Genomic DNA, 13738 nt, shown 5'->3' with positions numbered 1-13738 from the left:
CAGTTCAATTCATGTCATATTTATTTCAATGAAAAACACACCGGGAGAGACAAAGGACTGAGACTTCTCTGGCTCCCTTACTGTCAGTATAAACTCACTCAACAGAGAAGTACTAAAAAAATGTGGTTCCATCTGTACAATGTCAAAGACAGGCTGAAACTGTAGATCATATAGTGATCCACATAGGAACAGCAAATGACATATCTACTTGAACCTAAGACAGAACAGGGGAAGACAACACATGTCTTAATACTGCCCTCACACACTTTGACATTGTACAGATGGGACCACATTTCTTTAGTACTTATCTGTTGAGTGAGTTTATATTTATTTCAATGTCAGTCATATTTATTTTAGCCTGTGCCATATTCATTTAAACACATACCATTTTGAATTTAGTAATTGTAATTTGTTTTAAAGTGTTCAATATAATTTCATCAAATCTCATTTGCATTTCAACACATGCCATACTAATTTTAAGGCATGCCATTTTCCTCTCGGTCAATTCCATATTTGTTTCAATGTATGCCACAATTATTTTAATGTAGGCCACATTTATTTGAACCCTGGTCACACTCATTTCAGTGAATCTTATATTTTATTTGAATATCTGTCATATTGGTTTCAATGTGGCTTCCATTAATATAAACATGTCTCATATTAGTGTCCATGTATGTTATAATGATTTTACTGTGTGTCAAATTAATTTCAGTTCAAGTAATATTCACTTCAAATCAAATCAAATCAAGCTTTATTCGACTATTAGTGAAATAATCATAAAAGCACAATACAAACAGTTTAAAACATGACATGTAAAAATATATTCACTGAGAAAACTTGGTGAGCAGCAGCACAAATTGGCTAATCGTTAAATTCTCAGGATTAAAACCACAGTTGACTTGGACATAGACTTTCTACAAGTGAAGACCGAACTTAAAAATGTGGATATAGATACAATTAAAAGTCCTTCCCAACTCGATTGCATGACCAAACATGCAGGACGTTTGATGCAAGCCTAATGATCTAAGAACAGGGAGTATCCATCTCTTCCTCTGAACTTGATAAAATGTACAGAAAAATAAAACATGCATAGTAGTCTGAACTGATATCTAATCGCATGGACATTTGATTAGCATCTGGACCAGTCATTTCTGGCTGGGAAGCTGAGGGATCTATGAATAATGCCCATCCGAAAACGGGTAAGCAAAAATCTATCTTTTCAGTGAGGGTCATAATAATTTCTGCGTGATTGACGTGCATTTTAGTATATGTTTTATTCAACTTAGCATGTTTACAATACCCATCATTCACTAAGTCATGTATTGATTTTGCTTTTTATCTAATTAGTTTTACTACATGGTTTATTGATTCTGCCATGTATTTTGTTGCTTTTAAAACAAATGACATTCATTCTGGTGTGTGTTATATTCTTTTTGATGTGTGCATTTCATGATGTGTCATTTGTAGAGCTATAATGTGGGCATGTACAAGTTCCCATATGTGTCCTGCTCCAATATAAACACTTGAGCCAGAACTCTCAGGCAAAGTCCCTCAGGAACTTTGCCAGACGGGTTTCAGCCTTGTTGGGCCTCTTCAGTGAGTGTAGCTTGGGGCCTCTGGCACGGTTATCATGGGAACCACCTGGCCTATGTCAATTCAATAAATGTAAAATAACTCAAGCCCCAGACTGGAGATTAATGTTCATAACTGGAATTAACCATAGCAAGCAGCACAAGCCGAAATCCATCCACCTGCCTTACAAGCCTTCTGTCTTTTAAACCCAGGAACTTGACCGGGCAGCAGGGGATCCGCAATGGATTGAAACTATTGAGAAGGACATACATCGCCAGTTCCCGTTTCATGAGATGTTCCTCTCACCAGAAGGCCCTGGGTAAGGAAGATCAAAGCGTAGTTTCAGAATTTCTTTTATATGTGTCAATTCAGTAAACTTTCATTTGTACTTGTTGGTGTTGGTGTTCTTGGGGTTGTGTTTTTGGTGGAGTGAATACAGTCTGTTCACGTTCCAGGCTTTCTTAGAACTCTGGGGCATATTAGCAAGGGCCATATCGCCGCTTTAGCGGGACTCTTTTCCCGCTAAAGCGGCGATATTTTTATTGCCCTATTAGCAAGCTGTCGCTAACAGCAGTTAGCGACAGCTCATGGGCGATAGCTACAGGTTTGGGGCCCGCTTTGCATGTCAGCGATATTTATCGCTAATGACATGCAAAGTGGGCGTACCTAAACTGTTAGCAACTGAAAACAGTCGCTAACACAGCTACCGCCTATTAGCAAGGCAGGTGAAGCGATAAAAATATTCGCGCTAAGCGCGATTATCGCTAGAATCTAACGCCTGCTAAAAAGTTGACTTACCTGTATAGTCAATGGGGGGTGGATTATTAGATTAAGCCACCATTGGCGTTAATGCGAGAATGTCTCTGGATTTCCAGCGATATTTTCGCATTGAGCCGCTATAGCTGGATATTTTGTCGCATTGGAGATAAACGTTGCTAATAGCACGTTATCTCTGTGATAATATCCGGCGAGAAGCAGCGATAAAAAAAAGTGCGCTAAGCGCATTTAGCGATAATTATCGCTACTCTTGCTAATATGCCCCTCGGTTTTTTCTGTAGCGCCTCAAAAGTATTTTGAGCTAGCCACCACAAGTTAAAAAGTTTGGAAGATAGGCTAGCAGACGGGCTACTAAAAATCCTAAATTCTGCAGCAAGTACTACAGTATACTAATGTTTGCAAATGGTTTGTAATTTAGATGTAAGAAGATAAGAGCCCAAAGTTGTTGACGGCATGAGGATAGTTGTTATAGTCCCCTTCTTTCCATGTAATTGCACTGCACTGGAGAGGTGTTGCGGCTCAGTACCACTGATTACGAGTCAGAGTTTGCACCCTGGCAGTACTGTGCAACTTGTAATGAGGATCTGTGCATCAAAATGTATAACAAGTTAATGCTGATTGATTTTCATGCACACTGCTCTCTGGTGGACCGGCATCAATTGGTGTTAGTTTCTGTAATATAATCATGTTCACCAGCATATACTTTTGAACCAATTTCAATAAAGTCATTAACAGCAACATATTTCTTTCTCTGAGCTCGTATTTGCACATTAACCACATCGCTGCGGCAGCTATTCCGCCGCAGCGCTAAGTGGGCGGGGCGGCCGCTCGGCGGCCGCATGCTGATGACAGAACCGCTCCGTCACCAGCTGCGGTTGGGCTGTGCTTGTGACGGAGCGGTTCCGTCATGGCCCCGCCCACTCAATAGAACGCGCCGCGCAGGGCCATGACGGAACCGCTCCGTCATCAGCACAGCCCAACCGCAGCTGATGACGGAGCGGTTCCGTCATCAGCATCGAACCGGTTAATCATCATCTGCTACATAAAAGGCCACTTTCATAAAAATGCTTCTTTGCCCACATCCAGCTGGAAAATGACAAACGTACATGGAGTACATAATTTACACTGCAGAGGTTCCTGCCCATCCTTCCAGCTGAGGGTCTATTCAGATGTTAAAGAGGCAAGAAGCTCATCCCTTGTTCACAATGAAGATGTGTGTCATTAGTGTCACTAATTACATTCTTTGTGAATCCGGGGAGATATTTTTGGGCTGCTCAGTCCTTAGTAAAACACCAACATAAGACACTCACCCACAAAAATAAACACATTCTGAAGAGCTTGAAGGGGAACATAAATTTGTCATAATATGGCTGTCCATATTTACACAGTTTAAAAAACTTTCAATGTTGATATCTTACATATATATATATATATATATATATATATATATATATATATACATATATATATATATATATATATATATATATATATATAATATATACATATATGTATGTTACAGGGACATTATAGTTTGGAAATAGAATTAAAAGTCCCAAAGAAATTCACAGACAAAAACAAAGGTTTCAGGGACGTTATAGTTAGACTCAGATTTCACTTGAACAAAACCAATGAAATTCAGCAGTTATATTTATGCGTGCTAACTATAACGTATGGCCCTGCAATACACTGATTATGACCTCACATATTACATCACTCATGACATGGTCAGTGACATCACTGATGGCATCACTGATGACATCTCAAATGACATCATCCTCCGAACCACTCACACACCCACTCACACCCCTGTACAACCTCACATATACCCACTCCCACACAACCACTCACAGACCCACACAAATACTTAAACACCCACTCACTGATTCAGACAGCCACTCACACATCCAGTCAGTCATACTGCAGCATCCGTTTGTTTCATTCGTGTCTAGAATCCAGTCAATTTCAGTCCAGACAGAACTAAATGATTCTGAATTATTTTTTATTGGCAGTAGAATTCGTGTTGCTGCTAACTTCATAGGTAGATTTAATACTGAACTTTTTCCAGCAGAGGGCAGTATATGACAGTGTTCTTGTTTGAGGCAATTTAGTTCTCATCTGACATAAGACAGCAAATAGCAGTGTATTTTTGTTCTGCCAGCAAAAAATACGATCTGTTCTTTTTATCTGGCTATCACCATTTCCCACCAACGTTTAATTTACTAATATCGTCACAATTCCAAATATCCCTGTACACGTGGAGATAACATCAGACGTCACTGGTGCGGTGTGTGCAAACTGCCCGTAACATACAACAAGCGCAGCTCGTTCAGAATTTGCGGACCCAGGCCATGCAGGATCTTGTGTGTAGTACATAGCGCCTTAAAGTTGACTCTCTGTTCTATAAGCAACCAGTGGAGCCGGCAAAGAAGGTCTGAGGCTTGGCAAAACGTAGGTAGTGCAAAGAGCATGCAGGCAGCTGCGTTCTGTGCCCGTTGAAGTCTTTTGGTCACAGCTTTATTAACGCCAAGTAGGAGCCTGTTGCAGTAATCTAGTCGAGACAGCACGGTGGGTTGGATGATTATCTGTCGGGTGGGTGCATCAAAGAGTCCCAGAATGGGAATGGTCAGTATGTTTCGCATGAAATCTGATGCCATTTGTTGTCTGGAGGTGCATGTTGCAGCATCTCTATGTGATTGTCACCATATTTGTGCCTGTGAAACCAGAATGGGTTTCAGGCTGCGCAAAAGACCAAAGCAAGTGCCCGCCATTGTCTTAGCGTGCCCCTCAAATGAGAGGGCGCTGTCCACCAGAACTCCCAGATTCTGAACCACGGTTTTCGGTTGGGTGGCGGTTCATAGGGCAATGGGCCCCCATTGATTGCCCCATGTCTCGGCCCACCACTTCTGACTTGGTGGAATTCAGTTGCAAGTAGTTGTCGGCCATCCATTCAGAGAGGGCCGTACGGTCGTCTTGAAATTTCACCTGATCTTGTTTAGCGTTGTTGGAAAATGTGAACACCAATTGGATAACATCGGCTTATGATACCATGGCAATACTCCGGGCTTTAGCCGGAATGGCCAGGGGGCGGTCGTAAATATTAAATAAAATAGGGTTCAGGGCACATACCTGTGGAACACCACAGCCGACGTGGATGGACACTGAAGGTAAAAGGAGGAGCAGAGACCTGGAAAGACCGATCGGGCAAGAAGGAGGAGAACCAGGCCATGGCCTTGCCATTGAGCCCAATCTCCTCTAGCCGATGTAACAGGATCCTATGGGAGACCATGTCGACGGCTGCGCTAAGATCCAACAGGATCAGTGCTGAGGTTCTGCCCACATCCAAGGCAGACCGTAGCTGCTCTGTAACTTCAAGTAGTGCAGATATGGTGCTATGTCCATGCCGGAGAAACAATTACAGGAGTAAACCGGTTAACCCAGGTGAGACGGGTTAGAGCTTGTAACAAATGTCTCAACTGGAAGTAATTCGAGCAGCGCAATTAGAATAATAGTATACATCACAAAGGAGGGAACAAAAGAAGGGAGACCACAACAGAATTGGTAAGGTGAAAACTAATATTTGTAGGTAGTTGTAACAGCACTACAGTACAATTTTATATACAGTGACCATACCACACAAGTGTGCACTGAACGTGCTAGTGACAGTGAACGGCGCAGTGACACTGGGGTGCAAAACACAGCGTGAATGGCGAAAGGGTAAGAACAAATAATAATGTGGTCAATAAAACAATGCAAATATATACAATGTCAGTATTTTTGATTCGGGATAAATAGATTGACCACAATAACGCCAAAGGTCTGTGCTGGGTAGTTGACGGCGTTTCAACTGGATCAATTTCAGGTCATCATCAGGACAATGGTCACTAATTCCAAGGTAGTGCTGAGTACTGAAGAGAAAGGTCATGGGGAGCGGCCATAGAGGTCCAGCAGAAAGGGGATCAATCAATCAAGTTGCCCAGCAGAAACGGATCAATCAATCAAGTTAAGCGAGGCAGTAAATCACAGAGAATTCACTGTAATAATTAAGCGGAAGGTCTTGCGTGAGGAAACAGGTTGGCTGGAGAAAAATGGGGCGAGATACTCCACTACCAGTTAGTGGTTCACAAGATCCGGGTTTTGTGATGATCTGTATATGGAGATGGAGATCCAAGCTCTGGGAGTACAGGACAGGGAGGACAGCTTCCGAACCGCGTGGTCAGGACTGTACCATAATTGCGGTGAGCCGGACGAATCAAGGAAGAGGAGGAAATTCCTCTGATTTGCAGGAGCGCGGGGGACGAGTAAAACAATTTACCTTTGCGCGCTGCATTGCTAATTCGGCGATGCAGTGCGCGCAAGGTAAATTGTTTATTTAATTACTTACCTTACTCTTGTCCGTAGTATGTCGGACTCCACTACCCCCCACCCTGCCCCTCCCCCTGTCCCGCCCCACCGCTCCAGAGCACTCCCTCGGGGGGTCGCCACTGTATTGCGGCCTCTGCCTGCTGCACCACCTCCAACTGAACGGTGGTTGCCTGGTGGTGGTCCCAGGGGGGTCCGACCACCCAGCTCATAATGGGGCAGTTGGACCGCAGGTGCGGCAGTAGATGGACCACCACTGCTGCACCCCTGTGAGTCTGCCAGTCCTCAGACCGCCAGACTAGGATAGGACTTAATAATGTAACTTCAATGTGATACTATGGGAAAGGTAGGCATTGTAGTATTGAAAAACAAATATAAGCGTTTTTCACTACCAGGTCATGTAAAACTTTAAAGTACTTGATCTGCATCTTAAATCCATTGCACCCTGCCCTCTGGGCTGTTCTGGGCCTACCTTATGGGTGACGTATGTGTGTTAAAAAGGAAGGTTTGGGCCTGGAAAAGGTTTATTTTGCCGGGTCACAATGTCAGTTTAAAACTAAACAAGCACAGGCTGCAATGCCAGGCCTGGGACAGGTTTAAAGGGTTACTTAAGTGTGAGGCACACTCACTGCTGCAGACCCAGAAGTATCGTTTACAGGTCCTGGGTACATGGTATACACTTTACAAGGATCTTACAAAAAAATTAAATATGCCAATTGGGTATACGCCAATTTCCCCATGTTTTAAGGGGACAGCACATGCACTTTACCACTGGTTATTTATCATTATTTATTTATTATTTTAAGGTTTTATAGAGCGCGAACTTGACGCGTGAGGGTATCAGAGCACTTTACAGATTCATAGAAGTAATATAAGGTCAAGGCAGACGAAAAAAAATACAGGAGATTTGTACATCGGAGAGCTTACAGAGCGCTTACAGAGTCAAGGTGGTGGAGTGCACAGTCATAGGGCCAACAAAAATCAATTCCGAAAAAATAGAGGAGTGAAGAGAAAAAGTTTGGGGGGGACCCTGCAGAAAGGGCTGAGTCCAACAGTCTCGATTTTAACCAAGACCTTTTGATTTTACTAAAATTATATGTATATACATATAAAATATGCTTATATGGGCTTTCAGCCAGCCCTCGTCATCCATTGATCTGTTGTTATTCACACTTTTCTTTCATCCATTACAACCTACGACGTGGGGCAAAGGGTCAGGCCCACGTCAGTAATTGGCTAACTTCACTGTGTGTGACGTCATTCCGCTCCTTCACAAAGTGCACATCCGCTCCTTTCAGTGCCAGAGACTACTTTGGCATTCTGTGATTTTTGTAAACAAATATATTCTCTTGCTATTAGCCAATGTTTTTTTATATTGCATAGGACCAAGCAACTCCAACAACAATGACGTTTTAAAAAAACATAGCAAAACAAAAGCATTGACAAGGCCCAGGGCAGGTCTGGCCTTTTATTCCATCTGGCATTACCCTACTGGGCTGGAGTCATTGGAGGCTAGTCTTGTAAGCACAAGGCCACTGCTAGTATCTCTGCCACTTTCTCCAGATTATGAGATTCACTACAGCAGGAACACAGGAGATTCATAGAGTGAGAAAGCGAGAGAGGGAGAGCGGTGGAGAGTAAGAGATTAGAGAGGAAGGGGAGAGAATGGACTGATGGATAGAGAGAGCTAGAGTGAGAAGCAGAAGGGGGCAGGCTGATTTCAGCATTTTAGTTCCCCAATTTAATCCTGACAAAGCCAAAAGGCTAGCAGCCAACACCAATCCTATTGGCGTTGCCAATGATTGTTTTTTTCTGGAAAAAAAAACCCTATTTCGATGCCATTTGCTGAAAATTGTATTTGTCATTTGTGGGAGTACCATAAGGCAACTTCCTGTTGTGCAGACATTTAGGACCGAGAAGTTACAGAGTTCGCCGACATACATGTAAGTCACCCACGGTCTTCGGAATTTACACATGACATTGTATGCTATAAATATATATTTGTGGCATGGCAGGACCCAATTAACAAAAGCTGCCTGAAAAAGTCCGAACTGTTCACCCCTATGCTTACACCTATATTTCCAATATGTTTTATAATGCTTTCTTGGAATTCTAGAAGAATTGCTTGACACGTTTTTTGTATTCTGCCACATATTTAGATTCGAAAGGAATACATACATGCATAACTATTTAGTATCAAACGAGTAACATCTGTACATTTTTCAGGCAGATATGGAAAGAAAAATGTTCTTTGTACTTTACAGTCAATTGTTCGATTCTCCATAGGGCTATTTTTAGGTCTCGCCTAGAAACAGCTTTTTAGCTGTCTTGCTGTCCTCATGTTTTCAACACACTCCATAGTAAACACACATACACATGTATCAATCTGTTATTGTGTCATTCACATTTAGCTTCCACTCACCACAGCATAGGGCAGTGAGTCAGCCCACTTCAGCCATTGGCTCTCTTTAATTTGAGTGGCAGCATTTTGCTTGTGTACATGTCCCCATCTGTCTAAAAGTTATCCACTTTACTCACTGATAAGGTGGAGAGGCCAATCACTGCTTGTTGTTTTTATCATTTCATGTTTTCTATATTTAGATGGCAGCGATTTTACTTTTGAGTTTCAATACCTATCAAATATGCTTGCAACAAAATGACTGCATAGTTGCACAAGCCAGACGTATTGGTTTTGCCAATGCTTGTTTTTGGCTTCTGTACTGTACTGTTAGGCTTTTAGTGGAGGTGACAAGTTAAAAACACACCTCAGACCGACCCTCTTACAGGATGAGCAGTAATGCCCCTCCTTCCTCGGACGACAGTAGTACGAAAGCTGGTGGTCCTCCCATCTCCAAACAGCACAGGCGGACAGAGGGTGATGTGATGCTATTTGAATGCACACCTTGATAGTGCTTAGAAGCATGATCCTCAGCCGGGGGCTCTGTCCCCTTCCTAGCTCCATTGCTTCTCATCCATGCAGGTCATGTGTTGTCTGTCTCCTTTTTTCTGCCCTCGGATGGGTTCTTCTCCCTGAATCCTTCAGGGGATTCCTTTTTGCAGGTTGTCATGGTTACTTGAGTTTTTCCAATGCTCTTTTTGCGTTTCTATGTCTTCATGATACAAACGTTTTAATCCTTCTAATGGTTGTTTCAAAAACCTAGGTTTTTCCTGCTTAATTTCAGACTCCCACAAACAGTTCTGCATGGCTCGTACTTTCCAGAGTCCAAGCAAATCTAGCTATTGTCTATGTCTCCATCATAAAGGGCTTTAGGCACAGATTTTTAAACGAGGCCTTTCTAAGAGCATCTAAATGTACTCATAGGATGAAGAAAGACAAGTCACTTTATTTTCACAAACAACTCTCCGGTTCTTAGAAGCATTTTGTTTTGTCCTGATTAGGGTGCGAGTACTTCTGTTCTGCATAAATGTGCCATCCCTGAAAAACCTATCTCCCAGACTCCTGCAAGGGTCCAGCCACAGAAGCCTAGCCTCTTGTCTGAGGAGCCTTCAGACTCTAACAGGACCACACACAGAATCATCAGTAAGTTCAGATCCTCATGTAAACCTCTTTACTAAGACTTTGAGTCAACCTCTGCAGACATTCGGTGTGTAAGGTTGTGCTACTGCCCGGTGGCTCTGCACACCTGCCGCCATCAGCGATCTTCCTAGCTACATTCATCGTCTCCTCTTCACGAGGTGTCTCATGGAACACTGCATCCCAGATGAATACAGATGTGGCATGCAAAAAACGATAATTGACTTACTGTGCAGGTTGGTGTAGCCATTCCTCTATCACAAACACCAAACTCTATTAGAGATGTGTGAGAATGTGGGTTGTTGGTTGACTGGGGTGTGAGCCCTGGTCAAGCAACAGCCACAATCCCTTGCAGGGTGAACCACAAAAAGTCATCTGTGCTTAACCCTGGGTAGCTAAGCACAAAACAAGCAGCTGGGCTTAACTTAGAGGCAATGTGTCAAGTATTTATGCAGCACACAAACAGTAATAAAGTGACAAAACAAGACAAGAACATTTCAAATCTATTTAGACCAATAGAGTACATTCTAATAAATTATTTGACACCAAAATGACAAAAATCCAATCACCAGAACTGGAGCTATGATATTTTAAAGTTTTAGTAAAAATGAGTACCTAAAAGAACAAAGGGCCTTGCGCCAGTTTTGCGCTTCCGATGCGCCACTTTTTATGACGCATCGGCGGCATAAAACATGCATCCTGTTGCGCACTATTTACAAAGTGACGCATCTAAGCAGATGCGTCACTTTGTAAACACCTGCGCTACATTATACCTGCATCAGGTATAATGTATGCAGGGGGGGCGTTCCCCCGCAAAAAGCATCGTAGAAGTGATGCAGGGAAATCTATGAGATTTCACTGCGTCACTTCTAGGACGCCGTTGTGTCAAAATCTTGCGCCTGCCTCACAGCAGGCGCAAGACTGACGCAGGCAAGCCTCATGTGAAAGGACGCATTGCTGGAGTTGCGTCACTTTTGTGACACACTCCAGCAATGCGTCACTTTTGCGCTTACAGATACGTCAGAAATACTGACGTATTTGTAACTCCTTGCGACATGATGCGTCATACAATAAATATGACACATCAGGTATGTAGCAAGGTGTGCGCACTGAGAAGTGAGGCATCGCTGCTTTCACGCACCGATGCGTCATTTCTCATAAATGAGGCCCAAAGTGCTTACCGTGGCCATTTACTCACGCAAGACGGAGTGAGAGCCAAACACTATCTGTGACCCCAGTGGAGTGCGGTTTGAAAACAAGAAGCGAATTGTGACTGGTCAGCGCTTACCTTCGGACAAAAAAAAATTTGAGAACAATGTTCTGAAAAGGTCAAGTTCAGCGGGGCAAAGCTACAGGAGGTGTCCGAGGAGGGAGAGTCGTCGTTAGCTGGCCTTGGGTTGAAGGCGAGTGAAGATTTCTACGTTCAGACTTAGTTGCTGAAATGGAAATTGAAAATCTCCAGCGGGATAAGGCAGAGGGCTGTAGCTGTAGACAGTTCCACGAGTTTGAATACCCCTTTGGCAAAGGACCGTCAAAAAGGATTTGCTGCTACGGAGAAGAATGCAGCGGGAGAAGCCGCAAAGTCAATCTGACTGGCGATGCACTTCGAGTAGATAAGCAAGCAGGTTGGTCCCGGTCTCATCTGGTTCTCAGAGCAGTTTTTAGCCAAAAAAAGTTGCCAAGTCCACACTTTGGGATTTTGGCTATCTGGGCGCCTTAGAACTACTTCCAAGGATCACGGCTCACTCAGACTGGGTCTAGGTAAGGGTTCAAGATGGAGTACGCCTTTTGTGTCCCTGTGGCTCTGAAGAGGAGGCCAGCAGACTAGCCCATGCAAGACACACTGAAGATCCTGGGATAGTTGAAGATTCAGTACTTGTACCCAGGCAGAAGGTAGCAGAGCAGCAGGACAACTGGACAGCAATCCAGCACAGCAGCAGTCCTTCAGAGCAATTGTCCAGCATAGTGGCATTCCTTCCAGCAGCAAAGCAGTCCTTCTTTCAGGCAGAGTATCCACAGGTCCAGTAGTGTACTGAAGGGTTGGTGTTTGAGGTCCTATTTATAGGTTCCTCCTGCACAGTGCTTGCGTTGTGCTTGTGAAATCTCTTGTCAACAAAAAAATCTTTAAAAGGAGCTTTAAGCCCCGCCCATTACTTACCATTTATTGCCTGCAACGTCCATCTCATTTCCTTGCCTTGCATTGGTCATTCCATACAGGCACCTCCCAGTATCACTTTCTGTTGTGTGTTGGTCCATGCTGTGGAGCAAGGACCAAATACAGCTTCCGGTCCTCGGCCAATGGTCCTTCGCTGTCCTCCCACTGGCTGGGAATTTGTGGAGGTACTTTTCTTTTTCTTTCTTGCTAGCACTACATCAGAGTGCATGTTTACAGTTTGTCTCCCCTACTAGCGTCGACGTTTGCTCTGCCCTCTACTCACTCTGTTATTTTGATGACTCCTCCCCTGTTATTTGTTGTCCAGTCCTTGCTTGCCTATCGCCCCCATCCCCTGTTGCTCTTTCCCCATACCAAGCAGCCCACCCTCTCCCGTCCTTGGCTTGTTCTACACTACCCGGTTCACCTGTGTGCATCTGAACACTTCAACATAGTCCACATTCTAGAAAAAATGCAGTAAGGAGGAGTGGCTCAACCCCCCCTTGGATGCAAAAGGACAAAGGGTGACTTGTGGTAGGCCATTTCTGCTGCTGGGATCAGGGTCTTGGCTCTCTGCCGTTTTCCTGGCAGTTGTTTCCCTTTTCCGGAGCAGAGTTACGGCAAATTACGGCAGGCATGTTCATTAAGCAAGGAGCTCTGTGGCTGTTCAAATTACAGTCAGCCCGACACCTCCACCCCCTTCTGTGGTATTCTTATCACCATGGAATCCTGTGCTGAGGCTACCCACCAGGAAATTATATATGCTCTTTAAACTTAGTGGAGGCCAGGGGTGAATATGTAAAATTGTTGTAACCACTAAAATAAAATTCTATATTGAACTGGCAAAACAGAAAAAAAAGTAATGCTCTACTTGTGAGTTTTAACATCTATTTATTGTCTCTTAAAATGGTTTCTACTTAGGTGCTGATGTGCTATAGCACACATGCGACGGGGGTCTCCCGCATCCGGGCATGATTGCCAGTGGTCTTTCCCGATCCCGATTTTATCATACTCCAAGTCGTGATATCAGTGCAGGAGCCATTGCTCATAAGGGCAGTCAAGTGCTCTCACAGCATAAGTTCATATTTATACTGTCCCTCACTATAGTGTCGGTATGCACATATGTATATAGCGTTTGTCTAGCACACACATTCTAACAAGGACGCTCCTATGGTACTTGGTACATGTTTCAACTGTAGCTCGAGGGTGGGGCCTTCTGCTCCATGATAATCAGGAATTTCGCAATGACCACCATTGCTAGGGACATGGTTAGAGCCAATTGAGGTACTATTATAGCATAGGACACATCGCTCTATATTGCCATTTGCCAAGTAGTTTGC

The 13738-nt window shown here is 43.6% G+C and overlaps 1 protein-coding gene across 1 annotated transcript in view; it reads left to right on the top strand.

Annotated features, from left to right (window-relative positions):
- TBC1D10C (TBC1 domain family member 10C) overlaps nucleotides 1–13738 on the top strand; it is a 138048-nt gene that overhangs the window by 74383 nt on the left and 49927 nt on the right. The window contains exon 5 of the mRNA XM_086953257.1: nucleotides 1785–1891. Coding sequence (XP_086809383.1) covers nucleotides 1785–1891 — 107 coding nt within the window. The remainder of the gene's footprint in view (nucleotides 1–1784; nucleotides 1892–13738) is intronic.

This window comes from Lissotriton vulgaris, chromosome 1_2 (genome assembly GCF_964263255.1).
Source record: "Lissotriton vulgaris chromosome 1_2, aLisVul1.2, whole genome shotgun sequence".
Classification (NCBI taxonomy): Eukaryota; Metazoa; Chordata; class Amphibia; order Caudata; family Salamandridae; genus Lissotriton; species Lissotriton vulgaris.
The sequence above is the reverse complement of the archived record's forward strand: the minus strand, read 5'-3'. Positions and strand labels throughout refer to the sequence as shown.